The following is a 25,936-nucleotide window of genomic DNA, read 5'->3' on the forward strand; positions in this document are numbered from 1 at the left end:
TTTATTCATGATATAACAGGGTCTGACAGATGGCTATGATTAAGGCCTCATTGGCCAAAACATGTTAGCGTCCATGTCATGACTGGATTTTAGCCTTTTGACAATAGACTACATTCAAGGATCAGCCTATAGTTTCTAAATTTAAGTTGGCTTGCAAGAACCCTAGCTGTGGTCTTCTGTCTTATGCTAATTAGGTGGAGGAGGTTGAGCACAGAAAATAGTTCACTTTACCAGTTCAGCCCCACCACCCGAAAATAAAATCCAAACTTGCTGTGCTCTCTGAGATCGGTACCCTCCAGTACTCCGGTCCCTGAAATAATAAAAAGGTAAAATTCTGTTATTTCTGGATGTTGGGTAATCTCCCCTGAACACATTGACACGGATTCACAAAGCACTTACGCAACGTATCTCGAGATACACTGCGTAAATGTAACTATGCGCCGTCGTATCTGTAAGCCGTGCCCACAATCTGAGATACGCCTAAAAATAGGCTGCCTACGCCGTCGTATCGTGGGCGCATTTTCCGCTCCCATTGATTTTCTATGCAAATGAGGGAGATACGCCGATTCACGAACGTAGTTGCACCCGGTGCATAATATATACGCCGTTTGCGTAAGTCGTACGTCCGGCGTAAAGTTATTCCCCATATAGGAGGCACAACTCATGCAAAGGTATGGACCAGGGAACAGAGCCGTCATATTTTACGTCGTTTACGTAGTACGTGAATATGGCTAGGCGTACTGGGATACGCATGCGCCGTTCATTTTAAGTACTTCTATGGCGCTTGGCCCATCATTTGCATGGGGTCACGCCTCATTAGCATGGCTTACGCCCACTTCCACTTACGCCGAGGAAACCCAGCGTAGATTTGAGAGCGAGTGGGAGCACTGGCTTCCTGAATACTGTGCTTGCATCCGTGCGCTGCGTTGGCGTATCGTATATTCAATACGCTACGCCGGCATAAATATGCGCCAATGTATGTGAATCCGGGCCATTGGGTGGTGCAGCAGATCCTCATAATTTCAAAGGATTCTAAAATGAAGCAGTATTTAGTGGTGCAGCAGAAGAAGTGAGATTTTTCTTTATTCTTTTACAGGGATGCTTTTCTCAGCAAGGTGTGAGAAATGTGTTTGAAACAATAATTTTTTATTTATGCTAAAAAAAAACATTAAATATGTGACTGGTCCTCTTTAAAGTTGCTTGTCATGTCAAGCCCATTCCCCCCCACCTTTATCTGCAGTAAGTTTTAGCAAGACAGCAGAGAAATTTAACTTCTTTACAAACTTTGTTTTATAGGAGGACCTTAAAGTGACGTTAACTGCTCGGAATCGAGAAGCAAAGCAAATGTCTCAGCTGGAGAAAACTCGCCAGAGAAACCCATCAGATCGGCAAATCATTGTATCCTTTAAAAAGGACCAATGGCCTTTGGCAGTAATACATTTGTGTGTGTGTGTGTGTGTGACCAGTTTGCAAATACTATATATATTTATTTTCCTTAACCAATCAAAAGTCACAGGTATAAACCTCAATTAAAATGAACTCTCAGGAGCGGGTAGATTGGTAACATTATTCTATTATACAGTTTGTGCTGTAACGCAATTATAGAGCTGATCTGTTAAGGTATAATGTACAACTATTGTTAAATGAAAAATTGACAAATGATTCAGTGTCAATGGTAATAAAACCATATTTATTGTTTGAGTCCCCCGTACCATAGGTTTATTAGTTTTGATCCTACCAGTGGTTTTGTTGATTTCCAGCTTTCTTCAGCACGGTGACAACACAATGCTTCCTGAAATCAGGGCAGTGTTGTCACCTTGTGTACAAGTCAGACTTTAAGTTTAATTTTAAACCCCAACTCCCGCTACCACTTTGTATTCAGTTGCAGAAAATTTATTTGGTGAGGTAGGGGTAAAAGCTGACAGTTATAAGCACCTCTAGCAGTGTTTGGTTTGTTCCAACCCCTGAAATTGTCACTTTTGTTGGTCAGCTTGGTCTGCATGGAAAGTATAAAATCAATTTAGTTCATATACTGCATACTATAATTACAAATCTACTGTGTACAGTTACTATAGTACATTCATTTTCAGATGATTATTGGTCTCTAATGGAGTTTGCATTGAGAGAAATATCAGGGCTGCCATTGAAAATCTGAGTATACTGGTTTCTTAGCTGTCTCTACTTGCCTGAGATTGACCTGAAACAAGCATGCAGGTCTGGAATGGCAGAGTTAAAGCAAACTTCTCATCTGATAAAAGAGAATAATGTAGTTTAGTACAGATATAGAGGGATTGGTTCTGAGGTCCCCAAACCAGAGAGCCAAAAGGGGGGTGGGGCCATTGTTGGACTATTGCGGTACTAGTAATATAGATATAAAGTGTACAAACACAGGTATACAATTATATAGAAAACATTTTTATTTAATACAACATCAGTAAAACACGGCAAGGAGTGAAGAATAAAATGACATTGCCTGGTTTGGGGACCTCAGAACCAATCCCTCTATATCGAAATTTAGGATGATGGTACATTTTTAAGTTGTTTACTGATTTTTAACCTCAGAGGCTCCTTTTCAAATCAGTTTAGTACAGAGTCAGCTCTTTCTGAGCAACTCTTGTTCTGAGCAGCTAACGTAGAACTATAGGGTTATAAACCCTGTCAGATTTTTATTTATTTTTCCCCGCTATCTGTGTCCCATTGCAGGGATTTCTCTTCACTTCCTGTCCAATAGCCAAAACATGAAGTGAGAGGAAACCCCTGCAAATTTAAAGGAATTCCTTGGGGATCCTGAGGTCATACGAAATAGTGTCCCCATTGGAAGATTTTCCCCTCTTACTTTTCTGGTGACCCCAAAAATCTTAATTTTAAACTTACTTTCACTTTCTATGATAATGGACAAATAGAGAAGGGGGGTCAGAGAGGGGCACAGACAGCCATGAAAGTTGAAAAGTGTTCGAATCCCTCTACACTCTCCAAAATAAAATAAAAAAATGTTTTCCTTTAGTTATATTTTAAGCTCAGTATATACCCTTTTGTCTCAAGTCAGACTTCATATTGGCTACTGATTGCACCCTCTAGGTGCCTGTGTGAACATAGCCTAAAAGTAGGCAAGCTAATGAAAGGCAATAAATGTCGGGGCCCAGTCACAGCTTGGCAGTTTAACATTTTTAAGCTTTTTTTTTTGTGCACCGTGGGACATTTTTCCCCTATCTGTAAAATGGGGTGTATTGTGCGTAAATGCATCTATTGTGTTTCGTATGCACTGCCATTCTTCCCAGTAGTAAGTGCAGTTGCTGAAAGTCATACCAAATGTTCAGCTAGCAGAATTATGGGATAATGCACTGGATTAAAAACAGACCATTAAAGTGGTACAAAATACTCAATGCAGTTCTAAAATGTGCTTTTAACACTTGAGTCCCCCAACACTGTTTTAAGATGGCAACTGGTCTTGGTGGTTCCTGCGGGTCCCAGCGACTGTGACAGTCAGGACCCAGCACAAAAGCCCAGTAGCTGAAAGAATTGGCTCCTGGGATTCCAATCTTCTTAGACAGATTTGTCTTGGCTTTATCCAGTGTTCTCTGCAGCATAAGATCACTCCTCTATTGATCTATAATGAAAAATATTGTACAAGTTCAAATAAAATGTGTATGTGTATATGCATGCATGCATACATACATACATACATACATACATACATACATACATACATACATACATACATACATACATACATACATACATGCATACATACATAGTATCTCACAAAAGTGAGTACACCCCTCACGTTTTTGTAATTATTTTATTATACCTTTTCATGTGACGGCACTGAAGAAATTACACTTTGCTACAATGTAAAGTAATGTGTACAGCTTGTATAACAGTGTAAATTTGCTGTCCCCTCAAAATAACTCAACACAGCCGTTAATGTCTAAACCGCTGGCATCAAAAGTGGGTACACCCCTAAGTGAAAATGTCCAAATTGGGCCCAATTAGCCATTTTCCCTCCCTGGTGTCATGTGACTCTTTAGTGTTACAAGGTCTCAGGTGTAAATGGGGAGCAGGTGTGATAAATGTGTCTCTCTCTCTCTCTCTCTCTCTCTCTCTCTCTCTCTCTCTCTCTCTCTCTTATACTGGTCACTGGAAGTTTAACATGGCACCTCATGTCAAAGAACTCTCTTAGGATATGAAAAAAAGAATTGTTGCTCTACATAAAGATGGTCTAGGCTATAAGAAGATGGCCAAGACTATACAGCGGTTTAACAGGACAGGTTCCACTCAGAACGGGCCTCGTCATAGTCGACCAAAGAAGTTGAGTGCACATTCCTATTCAGAGTTTGTCTTTGGGAAATAGAAGTATGAGTGCTGCCAGCTTTGCTGCAGAGGTTGGAGGGGGGAGCCGGTCAGTGCTCAGACCATAAACCACACACTGCATCAAATTGGTCTGCATGGCTGTTGTCCCAGAAGGAAGCCTCTTCTAAAGATGATGCACAAGAAAGCCCGCAAACAGTTTGCTGAAGACAAGCAGACTAAGGACATCGATTACTGGAACCATGTCCTGTGGTCAGATGAGACCAAGATGAACTTATTTGGTTCAGATGGTGTCAAGCCTGTGTGGCGGCAACCAGGTGAGGAGTACAAAGACAAGTGTGTCTTGCCTACAGTCAAGTATGCTGATGGGAGTGTGATGGTCTGGGGCTGCATGAGTGCTGCCAGCACTGGGGAGCTACAGTTCATTGAGGGAAACATGAATGCCAACATGTACTGTTACATACTGAAGCAGAGCATGATCCCCTCCCTTCTGAGACTGGGGCACAGGGCAGTATTCTAACATGATAAAGACCACAAACGCACCTCCAAGATGACCACTGCCTTGCTAAAGAAGCTGAGGGTAAAGGTGATGGACTGGCCAAGCATGTCTCCAGACCTTAACCCTATTAAAGCATCTGTGGGGCATCCTCAAATAGAGGGTGGAGGAGCGCAAGGTCTCTAACATCCACCAGCTCTGTGATGTCATCAGAGGAGTGGAAGAGGACTCCAGTGGCAATCTGTGAAGCTCTGGTGAACTCCATACCCAAAAGGGTTAAGGCAGTGCTGGAAAATAATGGGGACCACACAAAATATTGACACTTTGGGCCTAATCTGGACATTTTCACTTATGGGTGTATTCACTTTTGTTGCCAACAGTTTAAACATTAGCCACTTTGGCCCGAGCCTCTTTTTGACATGTGTTGTTTACAAGTTAAAATATACATATTTTTTGGGGTTAGAAAATTACTTTGAACCCCCAAACTTTTCTATTTTTCTTTCTAACACCCTAGAGCAGTGGTTCTCAACCTTCTAGTGCCGTGACCCCTTAACATTTCCCAAGTTGTGGGGACCCCTAACATTAAAATAATTTTCGTAGGGTGGGTTGTCGGCACCCAAGGCAAGACAAGTAATTTGCGCCCCTAACCTACGGACATTTAGTGCTCCCTGAGTCCCTTACACTCGTACAGTATTAAAACCCCTTAAGGTAAAAAAAAAAATTCCCCGTCCCTCTCTCTAGCCGACTTTCCTGTTCTTCCTCTAAGGCCCCGTACACACGACCGAGTTTCTCGGCAGAATTCAGCCAGAAACTCGATCGGAGCTGGATTCTGCCGAGAAACTCTGTCGTGTGTACACTTTTCAGCGAGGAAGCCGACGAGGAACTCGTCGGGCCGAATAGAGAACACGTTCTCTATTTCCTCGTTGTTCAATGAGGAAAGTCGGCCCGCCGAGATCCTCGGCGGCTTCAACACTGAACTCGACGAGGAACTCTATGTGTTTGGCACGTCAAGCTCCTCGGACATGTGTACGGGGCCTTATTCATTCTCCCCCTTTTTCTTTATTCCTCCCCATTTTTTCCTCTCCCTTACATGTATGGGATGAGTGGTAGTGCTGGTGTGGAGTGGGATCTGTGACAGTGATCGGGGGAGTTCTGGTCAGCACTTAGGTGCTCTTGATCAAGGTCATCTAGTGATCTGAGAACTGTAGTAGGGACTTTTAATGGCAACTATAATTACAACTATAATTACAGGTAATGTTACTCACTGTGTCTCAAGCTTCACGGTGTCTCCAACTTTGGTGTCTCACAGCAGTGACAACTATGCCGAAATCAGGAGATAGGGTCTCCTTCTGCCCCTCCCACTTTACATTACTCATCAGTCAGCTGACCTCTAGTCTCTGCCCCCTAGCCATTCTGTGAACTGAATGGGCAGCTGTGAAGAATCTGTGTGGGCAGCCATGGGCTCCAGGAACAGCCCCAGCTGGACAGCCACGAAAAGGCTGGGAGAGCAGTGCGGGCTTCAAGAACAGCCCACGATTTGGTGACCCCTGGCAAATCGTCATTTGACCCCCGAGGGGGTCCCGACCCCCCAGGTTGAGAACCACTGCCCTAGAGAATAAAATGGCGGTTGTTGCAATACTTTCTGTCACACTGTATTTGCGCAGCGGTCTTGCAAGCGCACTATTTAAAAAAAAAAATACACTTTTTTTAAATAAAAAAATAAGACAACTGTAAAGTTAGCTAAATTTTTTATTTATTTTTTATGTTACGCCGAGTAAATTCATACCCAACATGTCACGCTTCAAAATTGCGCCTGCATCACATATGATATATATTATAATTTATTTTCCCCTCCTGATTAAACTCCAGGTCCCTACAATGTTGTCCGAAAAACCTGTAAAAAAAAAAAAAGTTTATTTTGTGCCCTCATCAACCGGACTTGATCTCTTAAATCGGGGGAATAATATGTGCTTGCTGCCCTATATTATTTTTTTTTTTTTTTTAAATAAATATTTTTTTTCTAAATTTAAGGCTGAAACAGAGCTACAAAGAGCCACGATGGATGCTGCACGAATAAGCCGCCAACTTGAGGAAACAATTGATAATTTTGAAAAGCAGAAAATTAAAGACCTAAAGGCAAGTAAATAATTTTTATTTTTATTTCCTTTTTTATTGAGCTTTATCCAGTAGCTGTGCAGGGAATGCCAGAATTGGGAAAATCTGTTTTCATATTTGTTTCATCACAAAAAAAAAGTCTATGCGCCAATGGTGTGTTGAGGCAGGAATTTATAAAGATGGTGATGTCTGAATAATGGAATTGTTGAAGATTTTCCGTAATCTACATATTATGTATACATACTTGTAAAAGACTAAGCTAAAAATTTTCTTTAGCTTTAAACTGGAGAAGCTGTTTAACCACTTAATCTCTTTGGAGGTACATAGCACGTCCAGAGAGTGGAGAGTTAAGCGCAAGCTCATGGTTGCAGTAGCCTGGGGGGCCTTGTTTGACACCTGTGCTTTAGAATGTTCGTGGCATGACATGATGGTGTCTCTTACCCCTTAGTGGTTTAGCCAGAGTAGTGCATGGAGAATCGCCTCCAGAGAGAAGCAGGAATTTCAGCAAGCGGCAGAGCCCTAGCTATAATGATATAGCCAGTGGAGAGGGACACTTCCACCCCTAGATTTACAGGCAGAAATAATGACCCAGTTAGGAGCTGAAACTTTTCTCATATAAAGCTACAGATTCATAATAATCCACAGAAGTTGGAAGGGTCCCAATGGTCCTTTCAACCTTGTTGCTTATAATTGTATTTAATGGGAAGGATGCATTAGAGTTCTGAAGCACCGAGGAAGGGGGGGGGGGGGGGAAGCACCAGCTACCGAGAGGAAATTTAGAGGAATGAACTAGGGCTAAACCTGAGTTCTAAGATTTGACTTCATCTCTCCAGCTTCGGCAATAACATATGTCCCATCTAATTTTTCATAACCTAGCCTCCCATTGTAGCATACCCAACAGCATTGAGTCACATAGGTCTAAAGGTGCTTAAAGGATAATGAACTCCCCAGCAAAACTGCAGCTCTGCATTAAGGAAAAGTTGTGTTCCATTTTACTGAAAATCAATGTATAGGGCAGCCTTTACATCTTCTGGTGAGGAGTATGCCATTGGTAAGACTGGTCATGTAGTTGAAGATTGGGGGGAGAGTGTCTAGTCTGCATCAGGTTTGTCTTAAACCAGGGGTGTCTTTAAAGAGGGCCAGATCTGATGAAGTGAAAATGCGTGAGGGCCAACTATTTTGCCTGACATTCTTTGAACAATTAAAAGTCGGTCTAGGTGTGTTCGTCTGAGCACTACTACGCTGCCCAACAAGAATTTTCTTGCCTCTGTGGCTGTGTGTGGTGAAGAGATGAGGTCAGGCGTGTTATTTGGAGATTATATATATATATATATATATATATATAATCTCTTTTGTGGCCCCAACGAAGGATGAGCTTGGGCGTGTTATTTGGATATACCGTATTTATGTGCACCTTCACTTTAGGAGGGAAGTTTCAGGGGGGAAACAAAAATTTAAATAAAGAACTGTGAAGCAAAATAAGGGTCAGTGCCCATCTGCAGCCTCATCATTGCCATGAATGCAGCCTCCCCATTGCCATGAATGCAGCCTGATTGAGGCCCTTCTGCAGCCTCGGAGGAGGGGGGGGGGACAGGGATGGCGGGACGAGCGCCAACAGAAATCCATACAGGAGAATCTCCTGTTTACACAAGCAGCCTCTTTAATACAATGTCCCTCCTCATATGATAGACAGAGGAGTCGTCCAATGGCAGCCCAGGAGACGGGACTTCCTATTACAGATGCCGCTGAGTACACAGGAGATTCTCCTGTATGTAATTTGACGGCACTCACTTTTGTGGCCCTGGGGGGCCACAAAAGAGATATATATATATATATATATATATATATATATATATATATATATATATATTGACATGCCTGTCTTAAACCAAGGCCATTTCCCCCATTGTTATCTTTGAGTATGCTGCAACCCTGCATATGTAGGGCTTTAAAATGTATACACTATACATGCCCTGCACAGGCCAGGCTATGCGAAGCACATTATCTTCTATTAAATGGTACCAATGTTTGTTGCACAGGGTATGCCAATTCCATGACTTCATTTTTATTGTAATATCTTTTAAACGTGAGTCTCCCTTATTCGTTATAAATATTTATTATTTTGTCTATTCCTATTGTTGGCTACTCTATCAAAGCTCTGATGAGGTTAATGATGATATAATAACAATGGTGGCTATAGAAATAAGCACACTGCTTTAAATAAGCAATAATTTAATTTACTTACAAAGAAGAAATGATAACAAACACTAAAAGAATAATACAGAGCATAAAAAACAAAAGAGCAGGGGTGAGTACAGTAAGTACTTACTTTTAGGTTCTGTATGCTGGCTTGGCTCCAGGACAAAAAGAGGATGAACTCTAGCTGATCATTACTTTTAAAGCTTACTCAGACACCACCCATACAAACACCCTCTGCCCGCCTGTCTAGTCCTTTGTCCAATGAAAAAATCCATACGAGTCCGTCCTTCCTAATCACCAGGAAGTATATTCTTCTCCTTCCCATCTTCCAGGAAGCATGCTGTAGTCTCCACTAGGGGCAACATTATTCTATGAACCACTGCTTTGATGCAGGTCAACATTCCAACAGCAACTGATCTTTGAAGTTTCATTAGTAGTCGTAGTAATCGGGCACTTAAGGGCCCGTTCACACGTATAAATCCCATGAGGATCCGTTCCTTTAACACCCACTTTCTCAGCGTGGATCGCTCCTGAGCCGTCAGATGAAAGGGCGGCTGTCAGATCGCCATTCTCCTCTATGGGGGGATCGGATGAACACGGACCGTCTGTCCGTGTTTATCCGATCCATGGACAGATGGAAAAATAGGATTTTCCTCCGTCTGCAGAAACGGAGCATAGTGGAGACCAATGAGATCGGATGTCAGCAGATGTTCACCTGCTGACATCCGCAATCCCATACATGTATGTCCGTTTTTCATCCGAAAACGAATGGATGAAAAACGGACATACGGTCCGCATGTGTGAAAGAGCCCTTACCCTTTATTACACCAGGTGATTTAAAGCAAAGGTCTCCTATCCCATACTCCACTGCCAGTGGGGTATGCGTGACTCCTTTCTTCTAGATGAAGGTTCTGATATGCATTCTTCAGTTACATAGCACTGCTGGATAAACCTGCTGTACTGACATCCCAGGCTACCCCCAACAGTATCCAAGCTAGGAAAAAAAAAAACCTGTTGCCCTCCAACAATACTGAAGTACACAGTTTCATATTTTTTTTTTATATATATATATATATATATATATATATATATATATATATATATATATATATATATATATATATATATATATATATATATATATATATATATATATATATATATAATCTCCTTGTTATAGTGTTGTCTTTATACCCCCTATATAGAAAATATTTGGAGAATTTGTCACCGTCGAAATGGTGTTCCATGCGAAGGCTTTGGAGGTACTGACTGCCGCCTTTCATCATATTGAAGATATTGATGAGGAGGAGGATTTAGAGGTATCAAAATCTCTTATATTTGTTATATAATGATGTTGCAGTCTTCTGGCAGAGTTATTGATATTTAGAACCGTTCTTTCTTTTTATTGGGCTTTTTTTTTAATTAATAGTTTTTTTTATCTTTTTAGGTTTTCAGAAGTTCTCTGCACCCACCAGATTTTCAGTCTCGACTTGACATTGTACGTGCCAATTCAAAAACAGGATCCATGAAACAGACGTCCTCCTCCTTCTCGGTGAGATTTTGAGGTGTTTTAATAAGCCGGAGTAAAATGTAATGTAGTGATTTGTTCTGATATGTCTAAAGGATGAGTCTGCTATTGCCTTTTTTTTTTTTTTTTTTTTTTTTTTTTTTAAATCTTGTTTTTATTGAAAATATACATTAAACATGGGCATGGGTACGTCGTTCTACAAAAAAGAAACTCAACCACAGTAATTGAGGCTGCTATCACTCTTGCATGTGGTATGATAAAACATATATACAAAAAGTGTAGCCCTGGAAAAAGAATGATATGCAGCCATATAATCCAATATATAAAGAACAGTGAAAAAACAGAACAAAAATCATTCAATAATGATAAATAAAGTCCATGAGTGAATATTCCCAAGGAGGAGAACTTCACTTAGTTCAAATAAACATCCAGTGATGAGAAGAAAATGTGTGGAATCAACCCGCCACCAAGAAACAGATTCAAGGCTTACAGACTAGCCAGTGACCGCCCTTCACAGGGGGGTCAAACAGGCTTAATAGATTGATGGTCCTCACAGGGATGTTGTGGAATCCTCCCACCCGTGTCAATCGAGGGGTACAAATCAACGATTCCCAAGCTGAGTCAGGATGTAATCCACAGAACACTTCCAGGGAGAGGTGTATAAACATCCGGTGGTATGGGGTTAGTGACTAACTAATATTCACTCATGGACTTTATTTATCATTATTGATTGACTTTTGATCATTGATTTTTGTAGTTTTTTTCATACTTTTTTCACTGTTCTTTATATATTGGACTATATGGCTGCTTATTATTCTTTTTCCAGCGCTACACTTTTTGTATGTATATATTTTTTGTTGTACCTTATATCAGGGTTGTGGTGTTTAGCAGCAGGACATCCGTTAAGGATATTTTTTATTCATTTTTTATTCACTTACATTTTGCACCTAGCGCAAATTTTCCCCCCTCCCCCTTTTTTTTTTTTTTTTTTTTTTTTTTACCCATTCATCTATTATGATAAAACATTCTTTGTGTGTTCCTAGAATACTGTATGTTACACCCGTGATGGAAATGGCTGCATAAGGAGCTGTAAATCACACTATTTGAAATTTGTCAAAAATATTTGCTAACTGTGTTCCTCTGTTGGCTATAGTAAGTCAAATATCTGACAGTTTTAATAAAAAAGATGTAAAAGCAGCCTTTTCGGGATGGAACTATAGGAGCTGCCATCATTGACTTGTTTTGGAAGGTAAAATCTGGGCTGTCACTCTTCACTTTATTTTATTACTTTGCAAGTACCTGACCCAGAACTGGTATAGTGTTAGAAAACCTGTTAATTCTTCCCTACTCTTTAAAAAAAAAAAAAAAAATTTACATTTTAACCACTTGTCATGCATAACCTATTTTATAAATGGCCTGGGCGTCAAGTAGTAAAGCAAGCTCACAGCTGTAGCTTCAATCGTAAGCTTGGGATCCTTTTTTTTTTTTTTTTTTGTATTATTTATATATATTTTTTCAGCTGGCAACTGTATTTTTTTTAGTCGCGATATGGGCAGCTTTGGGATTGCCAGATCACTTTTACTGCAGTTAAAAGTGCTGCCCTCTGTGGTTTCTAATCTCTCCTGTTCTTCTGGGGGGCTGGACCACTGTAAACTAGGTCAGGATGCTGTGCCCCAATCTCCTCTGCCACTAAATAACTTGGAAGGGACAATTTTTAAGGCTTGACATGTTTTGGTCTCTATTTACTCAAAGCATAATAATATGTCCTATGAACTCTAATATTCCTAACTGCTGCTCTCAATGTGTGCCCCCCTTTTAAGCACTTTAAAATAGTGAAATACATTATATACGAGTTTTCTCATACATAAAAAAAAAATATATAAATATATATATATATATATATATATATATATATATATATATATATATATATATATATATATATATATATATATATATATATATATAATTTGTGTGTGAGCGAGCTATACTAGCCTGACGCAGATATGTGTCTCAGAACCAATAATAAATATGTGCAATCACTTATCATGAACGTATACCAAATAATTGGTATATGTTCATGATTATAAGTGATTGCACGTATGTATTGGTTTTGAGGTTTATGCAGATATCTGCATCAGGCTAGCGCAGCCCTTACTTGCAGCATAGAAGTTTTTCCCACATACCCAATTTTTTGTAAAATGTATATTATAATGTGCATTAAAATGTTAGTGTATTGTTTTACTGAAAATACAGTATGTGATAAACAGTTGCGTGGATATTGTGCAACATCGAAAAAAAATGCAAGGAAAAAATTCCAAATACAAATATTTTAATTAACAGGGCTCTGCATTCAGAAAATATATACTTTTGAGGGGGGATTTAAGTAATTGTCTAACAAAAAATGCAGATTTGAAATGTGTGTGAAAAATTACAAAATTGCCCCAGACATGAAATGGTCTTAAATTCAAGCAGTATTATTAACAAATTAAAAACTGCATAAACCCTTCTGATTAACTTGATTGCCTGTTTGAGGTGAGCATTGGTTTACTGGGCTTGTGATCTTTTAGGAAGTTGGCAGTAATACTGTACAGTTGTTATGGTAGAAGTCATAACTGGATCCATCTCATCATAAAAAATCTAACGACATATGTTCTTTTCACCGGCGAGGACTAATGCCGCGTACACACCATCACTTTATGTGATGAAAAAAAATGACGTTTTTAAAAACGTCACTTTAATTGACTGTGTGTGGGGGAAAACGTCGTTTTATGTCTTGTAAAAAACGACCAAAAAAAATTGAAGCATGCTTCAATTTTATGTGTCGTTTTTCAAAAGTGCACTTTTTACTTCACAGAAATTGACCGTGTGTAGCAAAAAACGTTGTTTTCTAAGACGTTTTTTCATCCACGCATGCCCAGAAGCTACTTATGAAGCGAGCTTCAATGGTAAAACGTGGTGGAACGTAACCTCACTTTGCAAGATCATTGTGAGAAAAACGATGGTGTGTAGGCAACTTCGTCTTTGAAAATTGAAGTTTCAAAAACGTCATTTTTTACTTCACAGAAAGTGATGGTGTGTACGCGGCATTAGACCTGGAAGGTCTTATAGCATCTATATCCTAAAGTCATTAAAGCAAAGGCTGAAGGGAACCTGCATCGACCAGGGGGTATAGCCAATAAGGAGAGGAGCAGCATTTTAGAGTTCTACTTACAGGCAGGGCATATACCCCATGAGTGTGCTGGGTTCTTTATAGATACGAGAGCTCCACACAGTACAATCCTAACTTTTATCATGTGGTCAAATCATGGACATTGAGTATTTGCCTGTATACACCAGAACAAAAGTTCCAGTTTTCCTGCCTAAAGTTTTCGAATATTTTTGCATTGGATTACAGCAATCTTCAGTGAGTCGACGCAAAAAAGAAGAGGATGACGACCTAGATGAAGATGATGATGGGTCAACTGAAGAGGAAAACTGACATTCCAAATCCCATGTTTTTTTGTCTTTCTCTTTTTTAGAGGGTGGGGGGATGAGACAACTGGCTTGTTTTATATAAGAAAATTATAAAACGTCAGAATCTGAAATCTTCATCTACAATACAGATGATCTGAGATCATATCTTCAGCTACACTACAGATGAAGTAACTTCTGGGTCAGCATGAAATCAAGTTCTACCCATGTAATGGTTTAAGGACATCACAGATATGTGATATCTGAAGTGTAAAAAAGTTGGTTACTCTTCTAATTTCTTTCAATCGCTAAGCTCTTGGACTTTCTGACAAGACATTCTGTTCTACTTTAAGTATGGTGTTTGTCCTGTTGTGCTGTTTTTTTGTTTGTTTTTGTTTTTATGATTTTTTATTTTTTTTAAGAATGAGGGAGAAATCCTATCACTATGTGTGTGCAGACTTTGGGTTAATTTTTTTATTCTCTAGCCTTAAAAGGAAAATAAACTGTAAGGCCCCCTTTCACGTGCTTGCAGCAGTCCGCCAGCTCATTGGGAGATCTCTGTTGATCTCCGCTGAGCTGGAGGATGACGGGTCCCCCTCTGCTCACTGAGCAGGGAGGGGCTTGTCGAGCGCCGCTGTCTCCTATGGAGAGATCGGACGAAAACGGACAGTATGTCTGTTTTCATCAGATCTCACCCGATCCGATCTGCCATGGACGAATGGCGACGTATCGCCATCTATCTGATTTGATTGGATGGCAACGGACATGTGACCGCTGACATCCGACGCTCCATAGAGAAGCATGGAGCGGTGTTCAGGTCCGCCGAAAAAACTGACAGGCGGACCTGAACAGTTCGACCGTGTGAAAGGGGCCTAAAACAAAACCCCCCCCCCCCCCCCATACCACTTATCTTATAGAAACGGTAAAGGAAATTGCTTATCTCAAATTTTAGAATCTTTCAAATACTTGATGCAAGTTCTCCTGCAGGTTGTACTCCAGCCAGTGCATATGCACCAGGCCTGGGCAGATAGAAAAATAGGTGTGCTCGAGTTTTTACAGGCTGATCATTATTCTCCATGCTCAGGTCTAACTTGTGCACATCTGCTGAGAACAGGGTGCTGCAAGATTGAGCCTAGATTCACACTGGTGCCATGCGGGAAATGCTGTGAATCCTGTGCGTATCCCGCACCTCATTAAAATTGCACTTTGTTCATGTGATCTGCTGTGGGTGCTAAAGTTAAATTGACACCCCAAAACAGCTCACAAAACACAGTGCTTTTGCTAGATTCAGATCGCATGGCTGTCAACACCCATGCGATCTGATTCAGGTGAAGGAAGGAAAGGGTCCTGCACCATTTTGATGCGGTGCAATTTGAGCCGTACAAAATGAATGTCTTAAATCGCACTGCACAGACATCGTTATTTGCATGGCAATGGTGCGATTCCTGAACAAATTACATATGGTGTCCCGCATCGCACAAGTGTGAACTCAAGCTCAAATGCTTGGAGCCTCTAGTCTACATTTGAGATGTGTAGTTTGATTTAAAACAAGAGTTAGGCCTCTTTCACACGAGGTGGATCCGTTTTAGCGGAGTCCTCTAGCTCAGCTGGAGATCGCTCTGTTGATCTCCGCTGAGCCGGCGGATCCGTCTCTGTTAACTGCCCGGGAGGGACCTGTCAGAGCGCCGCCGATTCCTATGAAAAGATCGGATCAAAAAACAGACAGCATGTCTGTTAATCAGATCTCATCCGATCCGCCCAGAATAGGCGTGCAACGGATCAAAAAACTCACGGATCGGATCGATCCTTGGATCAGGAGTCACGGATCGGATCATTTTCGGATCAGTAAAAAAAAAACACAAGACAAACAAAAGTTTTGTCTTTTTACATTTTTATTAATATTTTTTTTTTTTTTTTAACTACTATTGGCAATTACAGTGTTACTGTTTTACTAGTGTGGGGGCAATGTTTGCTATTATTAATAGCCATAGCCAACATTGCCCCCACACTAGTAAAACAGTAACACTGTAATTGTCATTTTTGCCACTGTAATAATAGTCATAGCCAACATTGCCCCCACACTAGTAAACAGTAACACTGTGTGTATAGCCATTTTTCCCACTGATTACAGTGGGAAAAATGGCTATACACACAGTGTTACTGTTTACTAGTTTGGGGGCAATGTTGGCTATGACTATTATTACAGTGGCAAAAATGGTAATTACAGTGTTACTGTTTTACTAGACCGAGTACATCAGTACAGTGAGTTGGCTAATGGCTATTAAGCCATTAGCCAACTCACTGTACTGATGTACTCGGTCCATCTCACTGTACTCGGGTTGCATGCAGAGTCAGCCTCGCAGCGCGCTCTTGCAAAATAGAAAAAATCCACGAGCAGAGGGAGGGGTGATGACGTCAGCGCGCACCGTGTACCGTGCACCGTGTACCGTGCACCGTGTACCAAGATGGCCGACCGCTCCGGAGCTAGGCCGAAGCCGCGGTCTTTCCTAAGGCCGCGGCGGCGGTGCGTTCCGCGGATCGCATACTGTGCCGATCCGAACAGGTCGACCCGTTCGGATCGCGCACGATCCATTGCACCCCTAGCCCAGAAGGATGCAAACTTAATGCCATACGTCTGTTTTTAGCGGATCGGATGGTCGGGCGGGTGTCGGCAGACACATCTCCGCTGAGATCCGTCTCCCCATAGGAGTCAATTGATGGCCCGTTTGGGTCCGCCTGAAAAACAGAGGCAAATCCGAGCGGGCTTGCCGTGTGAAAGGGGCTGTATGGGTGGGATACAGAAATGTAAATACCCTTTTAAATTCTCTTATTAGTATGCATTTGAAGGTAGTATGCAGGCTACATTGTTTATTTTTGGGTAAAAATTATTCAACTGTGCCTTAAAATCCTATACCTCAGTGTTATGGTACTGCAAGGAAAGGGGGGGGGGGTTAAAAGTATTCTTGTGAGTTAAGTATTGTCCATATACATTTTTCTTGCCAAAACTTAAAGGGGAAGTGTGCATTAATGAACTGTTTCCATGTCCTAAACCTAAAGCATTTTATATAGAAAACGGCAGAGGGCCTTTCACATTCCTGCGAATGTGTGTCTGATTGCTGCTTCCATGCAGGTCCTGAAACCTTTCTATAAAGTCTTATTTTTCCCTGGTGAATGCCTTTTTCTGATTGTTGCAGATAAACTGGAGATGATCTATAAAATGTGCCCTCGACTTGAACATCGGTGCACTTTTTGGTACCACATAGCCTTCATTGGTAAATAGACCAATTTATGGTTAAAACCATGGGTGATTCTGTTGCTGGCAACCCTTTTCCAGATTTTCCAAGCTTAATTTTCATTCCAGGAAGCAGATCCTTCATTATCTGATTTATGCTAAAAATCAGTCCCTAGAAAGGGAATGTTGGGTGGGCAACAAAGTGTGCTATTAAGAGTAATGACAGAACAACTCTATGGAACAATGTAAGCAGGTTTTTTTATTATTCGGTCATTAGATTGCCTGTGTCACATGGCCTAAACGTGTCATAATGTGAATTACACTAAATCTCCATGCTGGGGAAGTATTCCAATGTGCAAACTTGACACACACAGTTATGGATTGGTGGCACAGAGGCAAACGGAATGCACATCACTTCATTGCAATCAAGAACAAGGGGTTTGAATTGTCAAATCGGGTTCAAGCATCCATTTTAATAAATATACTGTCTGCCTTCTGTAGTTTGGACTGTAAAATATCAACACGTCATAAATATTGTTCCAACAACAAAGCTCTGGCAGTATTACGATTGCAATGAAACTCACTTATTCAGTTTTTCCTCTTATTCAAAACTGATGTCATCCACCACCAGACAGATTTTCCATTGGTCCAAAGAAACATTTCTAGCTTTGGCTCGAAAGACGCATAAAGGAAGTCTCAGACCCTTATTGACCACTGCCCCAATCAGCCCTAAGGAGTAATGCATGTTGGGTGAGCTTGTGCTTTACTGTTGTAGTTCAGCTGGCCTCTTCTTTTTCATTTATTTTATTACTTATTATATATATATTGTATGAGTTTTATATTTGGTATGTATTCTATGAAAATGTGTATTTTGTGATATTTTTTTTTCTTTCTTTTTTTTAATGTGTATATGTATTATACCTGAAATTTACAATAATAAAATATTTGCTACAGTTGTCATTTCTGTTGAGGTTTAATATGATTTATCTTTTCTTTTAGAATTGCCCATAGCTTGTACACACAAACCTTTCCAACACTTTCCTGTTTAGTTACAGTTCCGAACATAAGGCAATAAGCTACAGCTTTGGTTTTACCCGTGGCTCTGCTGCCCTAAAATATTATTTATCCACATGCAGCAGAGTAAGAAAGGAAATGTACTTTTAGAAGATGACCAGAAATATTCTCTTACCATTGCAGCTTTTTTTTCTGACTTCCCTATCAAAGGCAGACACAGCTAGGCCACTGGCTTTCGCAATTAGAGGACAGCAATATACAGTATATTGTGCTCTCTTCACAGGTGTACTTTTTTTTTGACTGACCTTTTGCTTTCTTTAAGACCCTTTTCACACTGGGTCGCTTTGCAGGCGCTATAATGCTAAAAATAGTGCCTGCAAAGCGACCTGAAACAGCCACTGCTGTCTCTTCAGTGTGAAAGCCCTGAGGGCTTTCACACTGGAGCAGTGCACTAGCAGGACAGTAAAAAAAAGTCCTGCTAGCAGCATCTTTGGAGCGGTGTGTATACCGCTCCTGCCCATTGAAATCAATAGGGCACTGCGGCTATATCGCCGGCAAAGCGCTTTGCGGTGGTTTTTAACACTTTCTCAGCTGCTAGCAGGGGTAAAACTGACGGTAAAGCTTCACTAAAAATAGCGGCGCTTTACTGCTGCCCCCGCCCCAGTGTGAAAGGGCCTAACCACTTTAGTGCCACGCTATAGCCGAAAGATGGCTACAAGCGTGGACAGGGGGGGCAATTGCCTCCCAGGCCGCTCTAACTTATGTTTAAAATGGCCGGCAGCCGCTGCCCTCTACCATTTTCTTTTTTATTCTGCACTAGGAAGTCGGGTCGGGGGCAAGGCCACAGTGGCTGACCACTATCTGTTGTATTTTGGGAGTTGTAGAGAAGCGCAGAGGAAACTACAACTCCCTGGGAGCGGATTCTTGGAAGCAGGCAGAGGAAGTGTGTGCCAGGGAGTCGGGATGCTGGGCGCTGGCTGCCACTTGACCCCAGGAGCATTACCCCTCCCAGGAGGCGGTGGCATGCAAGGACCTGCTGAGCTGAGATCACTGAGGTGAGAGACCCTGACACGCCTAGCTGACCCCCCATTCCCCCCCCCCCCCATACACGCCATGTAACCTGCCCCAGTGATCAGGCTGCATTGTTGGGCACTGGAGTTGGCTGCACTGATGAGGCTGCATTAAAAAAAAATGATGGGCCATGGATGGTGAGCTCATTTGGAGGTTCAGTGGGCCACTTGACTGGACTTGCCCCCCAGGCCTAAGGCTGCCAGCCCTCCCCTGAGTGTGGCTGTCTAGTTTCGGGAGGGCTTCCATTGACTTCCTCCCAGAACTGTGCCCCTTGAGGTGCACGCTGTGTCTTTTGGACATAGCTGATCACAGGTCGTATTAAAAGGCCATTCACAGCAGCCCTTTACCATGTTATCAGCTGTGTCCAATAACAGCTGATCACATGTAAACAGACTTTCTGGTTATCGGCAGTCCTTTCCTCACGCTGTGTCTGTAAAGGCGAGCCAATAGCGGCAAGGCAAGGCTCTCGGTACATTCTTGACACTGATTATCAGTGCCCATCTGTGCTGCCACATCAGTGAAGAAGAGAAATTACTTATTTGCAAACTTTTATAACAGAAACCAAGAAAAATTTAGGGTGTTTTTTTTTTTTTTTTTTCCATTTGTTTAGCCAAAAACTGCCTATGGAGATGAAACCAACTGTGCACTGTAATGTTGAATAATGGCCCTGCTGTAGGTGTGGGCCATTAATGAAAAACTCTTGATGGCATTCTGCCTTGTTACTTGGACATTGCCAGATGAACCCTGCGTATGTGTGGTTTGCTGTCTGCTCTGTCAGAGAAGCTGCAACAGGGAAGAAAGAATGCACATGCAGAGGGTTTTGCATCAGACAGACCTCGCTTCTGTGATGGTAGGGTTGATCGGTAACGGCAGGGATCATCTTAGTAATGTGCTGTCAAAAGGGCAGGAGAGGGGGAATGCCAACTCTGGGGGGTTTTCATCCAGGCTCCAGGAGGTATGTAAATCGCCTACACCTATAGTAAGGGCATTATCCAACTTTAATCACTGCACAGCTAATTTCATCAACAGGCGCCCCTCACCTGCATAGACAGATTTTTGGAAAAGGGGAACTAACCCTTTAAAGCCTATCTTAGAGTACAGGAAGAATCCTCCCTTCCAATAGGGCTGTTTCGGTACTTAGAAAGTTAAATGTTAATTTACATGTAGGGGACCTGGAAAAAGCACATTAAGGGCTCGTTTACACACCTCTGAAGAGAGGGATCTGTGGTGTAGTTGTTTCATTGCCTCTTGTTTCATTGCCTCGTAAACACAGAGCTCCACGTGCTGTCAGAGGAGAGGAGACCGATGCTGTGTCCCTTGTACATAGGAACACAGCATCGGTCACCTCCCCCAGTCACCCCCCACACAGTTAGAACACACCCAGGATACACATTTAACCCCTTCCTCACCCCCTAGTGTTAACCCCTTCACTGCCAGTCACATTTATACAGTAATTAGTGCATTTTTATAGCACTGATTGCTGTATAAATGTGAATGGTCCCAAATTTGTGTCAAAAGTGTCCGATACGTCCGCCGCAATATCGCAGTCCCAATAAAAATCGCAGATCACCGCCATTACTAGTAAAAAAAAAAAAAAAATTTAAAAAAATCAATTCTGTTCCCCATTTTGTAGGCGCTATAACTTTTGCGCAAACCAGTCGCTTATTGCGATTCTTTTTTTTTTTATTTTTTTACAAAAATACGTCAAAATACGTATCGGTCTTAACTGAGAAAATTTTTTTTTTTTTTTTTTTTTTAAATGGGATATTTATTATAGCAACAAGTAAAAAATATATATATTTTTTTAAAATTGTCGCTCTTTTTTTGTTTATAGCGCAAAAAATCAAAACCGCAGAGGTGATCAAATACCACCAAATTAAAGCTCTGTTTGTGGGGGGAAAAGGACGTCAATTTTGTTTGGGAGCCACGTCGCACGACCGCACAAATGTCAGTTAAAGCGACGCAGTGCCAGAAGCTGAAATTTCGCCTGGGCACGAAGGGGGTTTATGTGCCCAGTAAGCAAGTGGTTAAGGCACCTTCCACACGGGGCATGATTCTGCCAGCTCAGTGAGGAATCTATCTGCTTATCCCCGCTGAGGAGGCAGATGGCTGGTCCATGTCCACTTATGCAGAGCAGACACAGCCTGCTCTCCTCTATGGGCGGTTGGATGTAAACAGACCATATGTCCGCTACATGAAAACTCATCTCTTCAGAGAAGCCTATCCTGCCCTTAACGACTGAACTTGTAATTCTCCCATCCGCTTATAACCTTTTGTATTACTTGCTTCACCCTATTAGATTGTAAGCTCTTATGAACAGGGTCCTCTTGTATTTTTTTGCAAATATACTGTCTCTCTTTATATTGTAAAGCACTGTGCAAACTGTTGGTGCGATATAAATTCTGTATAATAATAATACTTCAATGGAGATAACGGCATCTCATCCCATCGTTTGAACAGAGTAGGGAAGGTATAGAACATCTGTCATATTTTTTTTAAATGAATAAATTCAATAACAAAAATTGTTGCACTGTACCTTTAAATTCAAATCATGTAGCACCATATATATGAACATGTGCATTCACCCAATACATAAATCCACCAAGTGCAGGAGTGACGTCCTCTTGTGCCAAAGGTCGGCACGCAAGAACTGTCTGCATGTTTGTCCTAGGGGAGTGACCTAAAACTGTGTTAATCCCAAACACAAATATTTAATAAATTGCAGCTTACCAGTCCTTGGTGGTGACCGTGTTAGTTTTCTATTTTTAGGCCCCCCCCCACACACGATATTTCACCTGGTGATCTGGTCAGTAGCACACTTGAGATGCCTCCACTCTAGATGAAGGCCTCTTGAGCCCCCCTAGGGAAAGAGAGCCTTGACTGATGGGGGCATGACCAGGTACTGGACAAGGCGGTGGTCATGGTGGGATTGGCTACTTGGGGGGTTGGGTTGGGCCGGAGCTCCGATAAAAGGGATCGCCCCAGGGAATTCTGGGTCCTTTGGAAGCGCGCTGGGAAGAGCTGTTTGTAGCAAGGGGTACCTGGTAGCATTGCGCCTCAGCAGTCATGAAGGCACAACAGAGACATCTTAGGACAGCAGCATTGTCGGCCTGGGGCGAGGGAAGTATTAAGCCCCATATACACGATCAGACCTTTGTCCGACCAAAATCACATCGGAGTAAAGGAGAACATGTTCTCTATCCAAACTCCGATGGAATTCATCTGAATTTCCGATGGTGCATACACACGGTCGGAATTTCCGATGGAAATGGTTTAAAATGCACTAGCAGATTTAGATGGAATTTCTAACAAATTAAAGCTGAACTCTTGCTATAACTTCTTAAAGTTGTTGTAAACCCGTACAAACCACTTTCTACTACAGGTAAGACTATAATAAGGCTTACCTGTCACTACCGTTGATTTCTCCTAAACCTGCACAGTTTAGGAGATATTCCCTGTATCAGCATGCGCCGACGTCTTCAGCACATGCGATTGTTCATGCCGTTTCTTCAGCTGGAGTGCCGTTACCCGCACGCATGCGTTGGGAGTGACGTCATCGTGGCTCTGGCCAATTCCATCTCTGGAGCCTGTGATGCCTGGAAATAACTCATTATTATAATTTCATAATGAGTTGGTATGCTATGCATTATGCCTTTGTCTTGCAGGTTTTTTTGTTTTTTTGAGTTTATAACCACTTTAAGCCATTCTAGAAAAAGTTTCTATCTTTTTGGGATTAAGGTTTTTAGACCCCTTTCACACTGAGGAGTTTTTCAGGCGGTACAGCTCTAAAAATAGCGCTGCTATACCGCCTGAAAAACTCCTTCACTGCCTACTCAATGTGAAAGCCCGAGGGCTTTCACACTGAGGCGATGCGCTGGCGGGAGAGAAAAAAATCTCCTGTCAGCGGCATCTTTGGAGCGGCGTGTATACCGCTCCTTCCTATTGAAAACAATGGGAACCCGCAGCAATATAGAGGCGCATTGCGGGCGGTATTAACCCTTTATCGGCCGCTAGCGGGGGTTAATACCGCACCGCTAGCGGCCGATTCCTGCGGCACTCCCGGCTGTATAGCGCCGCTATATAGCCATCACGGCTCCCGCTCCAGTCTGAAAGGGGCCTTAGTGTTAAGTATTGGGGCCTCTGGTACTAATAGACCATTATGTTCAATAAAGCAGAACTGTAGTTAAAGGATAAGTTCACCTTTCCTAACATGTTACAGAGGTATCCACGGTGTAACTTGTTAGTGCTGCAACAGCACCTGCACTTCCTCGCCCATCCGGCCATGTCATTCACTCACAGATTTCTGTGAACGGAAGAACTACAATCATCCATTGTAGCTGATGGCTTGTAGTGATCAATGAACTACCAGGGTGTTGATAAGCTCTCTGGGTAGTTCATTGATGCTTCCTGTCATTCAGTAACTGCCTGTCCATACAAGGTACGGGCAGACAGCTACACTGACAATCTGCAGGAGCCGGAGATTGCACCTGTGTTCTGCTGATTAGCGGGTGCAATTATTTGCTCCTAATAACAAAAATAATAAATGCACATTTTTTTACCTCCAAAAAGATGTGCATTTATTTATTTTTTTCACAAAGGTGAACCTATCCTCTAAATTCTAACACCATCTTTAGTAACATGTGACACTTGTATTTAGCTTGTAACATGTTACTAAGCAACCCCCCTGCGCTTCTTCTCCCCCCTCCCCTCTGTGACAGCATGCAGGAATGTTCACCGCACAAAAACAAGCAAAGACCAAAGTCCTTACAGGAACTGGAAAAACCGGTGTCCAGGCTGATAGTGACTCCCATTTACATGACATATAGCTTCAAATTGTAAGATCCAGCCAGCAACTCAACATCATCCAAATGTGGTGAAGTATATTTGCTACACGGACGGTAAGTGCCACATGAATACACTAACATAGGGATCTCCAAACTACGGCCCTCCAGCTGTTGCAAAACTACACGTGCCATGAGGCATTGTAAAACTCTGACATTCACAGACATGACTAGGCATGATGGGAATTGTAGTCCCTGAACAACTGGAGGGCCGTAGTTTGGAGACCCCTAACGTGTTTTAGCTATCAGTCAAAGAATGTTAAAGTGATTGTAAACCCTTTACAACCACTTTTTGCTACAGGCAAGCCTATAATAAGGCTTTCCTATAGGTTCCCCCGGATATCTCCTAAACCTGCACAGTTTAGGAGATATCCCCTGTATCTGCATGTGTGGATGTGATCGGCACATGCGCACTGAAGCAACGGCACGTACGTGCCATTGCTTTAGTGAGTGTGTTGTTACTGGCGGCTCCTGCGCGGGAGTGATGTCATCGTGGCTCCGGTCAATCACAGCGCCGGAGACAGCGATACCTGGAAGTAACTACGGGAGCGATGTCGCCGGCCGGAGGGGGGTACGAGGACCGCTGTGGGGGCATCAATGGAACGTAAGTAATTCATAATGAGCTAGTATGCTATGCATACTAGCTCATTATGCCTTTGTCTTGCAGCTTTTTTTTTTCTAGGGTTTACAACCACTTTAAGGCCCTTTTCGCATGGGCACCTTTGCTATGTGGAATCCACTTGCTCAGCGGAGGATCTCTCCCCTGAGCAGGCAGATGACAGGTCCTGTCCGCTTCGCTATGCAGAGTGGACACAGCCTGCTCTCCTCTATGGGACAATCGGATGGAAAATAGGACCACCATTCGTCTGTTTTTGGCAGACAGGTTAGGATGGTGGCGGGTGTCAGCGAACCTGTGCCCACTGACATCCGCTGCTTCACAGAGGACAATGCAAGGTCCAATCAGGTCTGCCTGAAAAACTGACAGGTGGACCTGATCGGACAGCCCATGTGAAAGATGTCCAACACTGGACATACATTGTATCAGAGGAGGGTGGTAAAAAACGGCAAACAAGGAAAACCCAGATGAATGCAATTAAAGACAACTGGGAGGGGCAGGAAAAAAAACCTGTGTGGACTCTAGATCCAAAAGCCCAAGACAAAAAAACAAAGAGAATATCATGCAAAACATTGGATATTCAAATATATGGAGATATGTCATTTCAATGTTAATCCAACATTTGCGGCCCAAAAAAAAAAAAACTATGATGGTAATTTAAAGGAGAAGTACAGCCAAAGCTTATTTGGCTGAACTTCTCTTGTAGATCACAGGAGTGGAGTGCGTTCTGCACTCCTGTGATCAGTTTTCAGCCGACAGTCACCAGCTCTCTGCTCAGGGAGCTGTAAGAACCAAGCGATCAGCGGTGTTTGATCGCTCGGTTCTCAGTGCTAGAACTAAGGGGAGACATTCACCTAGGTATGTAAATTGCGGGCTGAAATCACAAAAAGTAGGACAGAAACTACTTTTTGAAAGCGATGCAGCGCTGCAGATGCGGCATCGCACCGCTTAGGGCGGTGCCATTGCCGGCAATTGCCACCGATTTGACATGTCAAATCGCACCAGTGTGAACCAGGGCTAAACCTGTAATCTACTGATTGCGGGAGCAATCTTTTGGAGACTC

General features: G+C 42.2%; 2 protein-coding genes across 3 annotated transcripts in view; both read left to right on the top strand.

The window, feature by feature from the left end:
- CIBAR1 (CBY1 interacting BAR domain containing 1) overlaps positions 1–14,719 on the top strand; it is a 35,593-nt gene extending 20,874 nt beyond the window's left edge. For both annotated transcript variants that reach the window (XM_040354648.1, XM_040354649.1), the window contains exons 4-9: positions 1,297–1,398; positions 1,511–1,516; positions 6,836–6,940; positions 10,324–10,437; positions 10,566–10,670; positions 14,044–14,719. In XM_040354648.1, the coding sequence (XP_040210582.1) occupies positions 1,297–1,398; positions 1,511–1,516; positions 6,836–6,940; positions 10,324–10,437; positions 10,566–10,670; positions 14,044–14,127 (516 nt within the window). In that variant the 3' untranslated portion in view covers positions 14,128–14,719. The remainder of the gene's footprint in view (positions 1–1,296; positions 1,399–1,510; positions 1,517–6,835; positions 6,941–10,323; positions 10,438–10,565; positions 10,671–14,043) is intronic.
- Positions 14,720–24,226: 9,507 nt separating this feature from the next.
- Positions 24,227–25,936, top strand: part of LOC120941324 (RNA-binding protein 12B-like) — a 29,692-nt gene continuing 27,982 nt past the window's right edge. Inside the window, exon 1 of the mRNA XM_040354652.1 lies at positions 24,227–24,314. The gene's annotated coding sequence lies outside the window, so the exon portion shown is untranslated. The remainder of the gene's footprint in view (positions 24,315–25,936) is intronic.

The sequence above is a fragment of the Rana temporaria genome, chromosome 5, assembly GCF_905171775.1.
Source record: "Rana temporaria chromosome 5, aRanTem1.1, whole genome shotgun sequence".
In the NCBI taxonomy this organism is placed as follows: domain Eukaryota; kingdom Metazoa; phylum Chordata; class Amphibia; order Anura; family Ranidae; genus Rana; species Rana temporaria.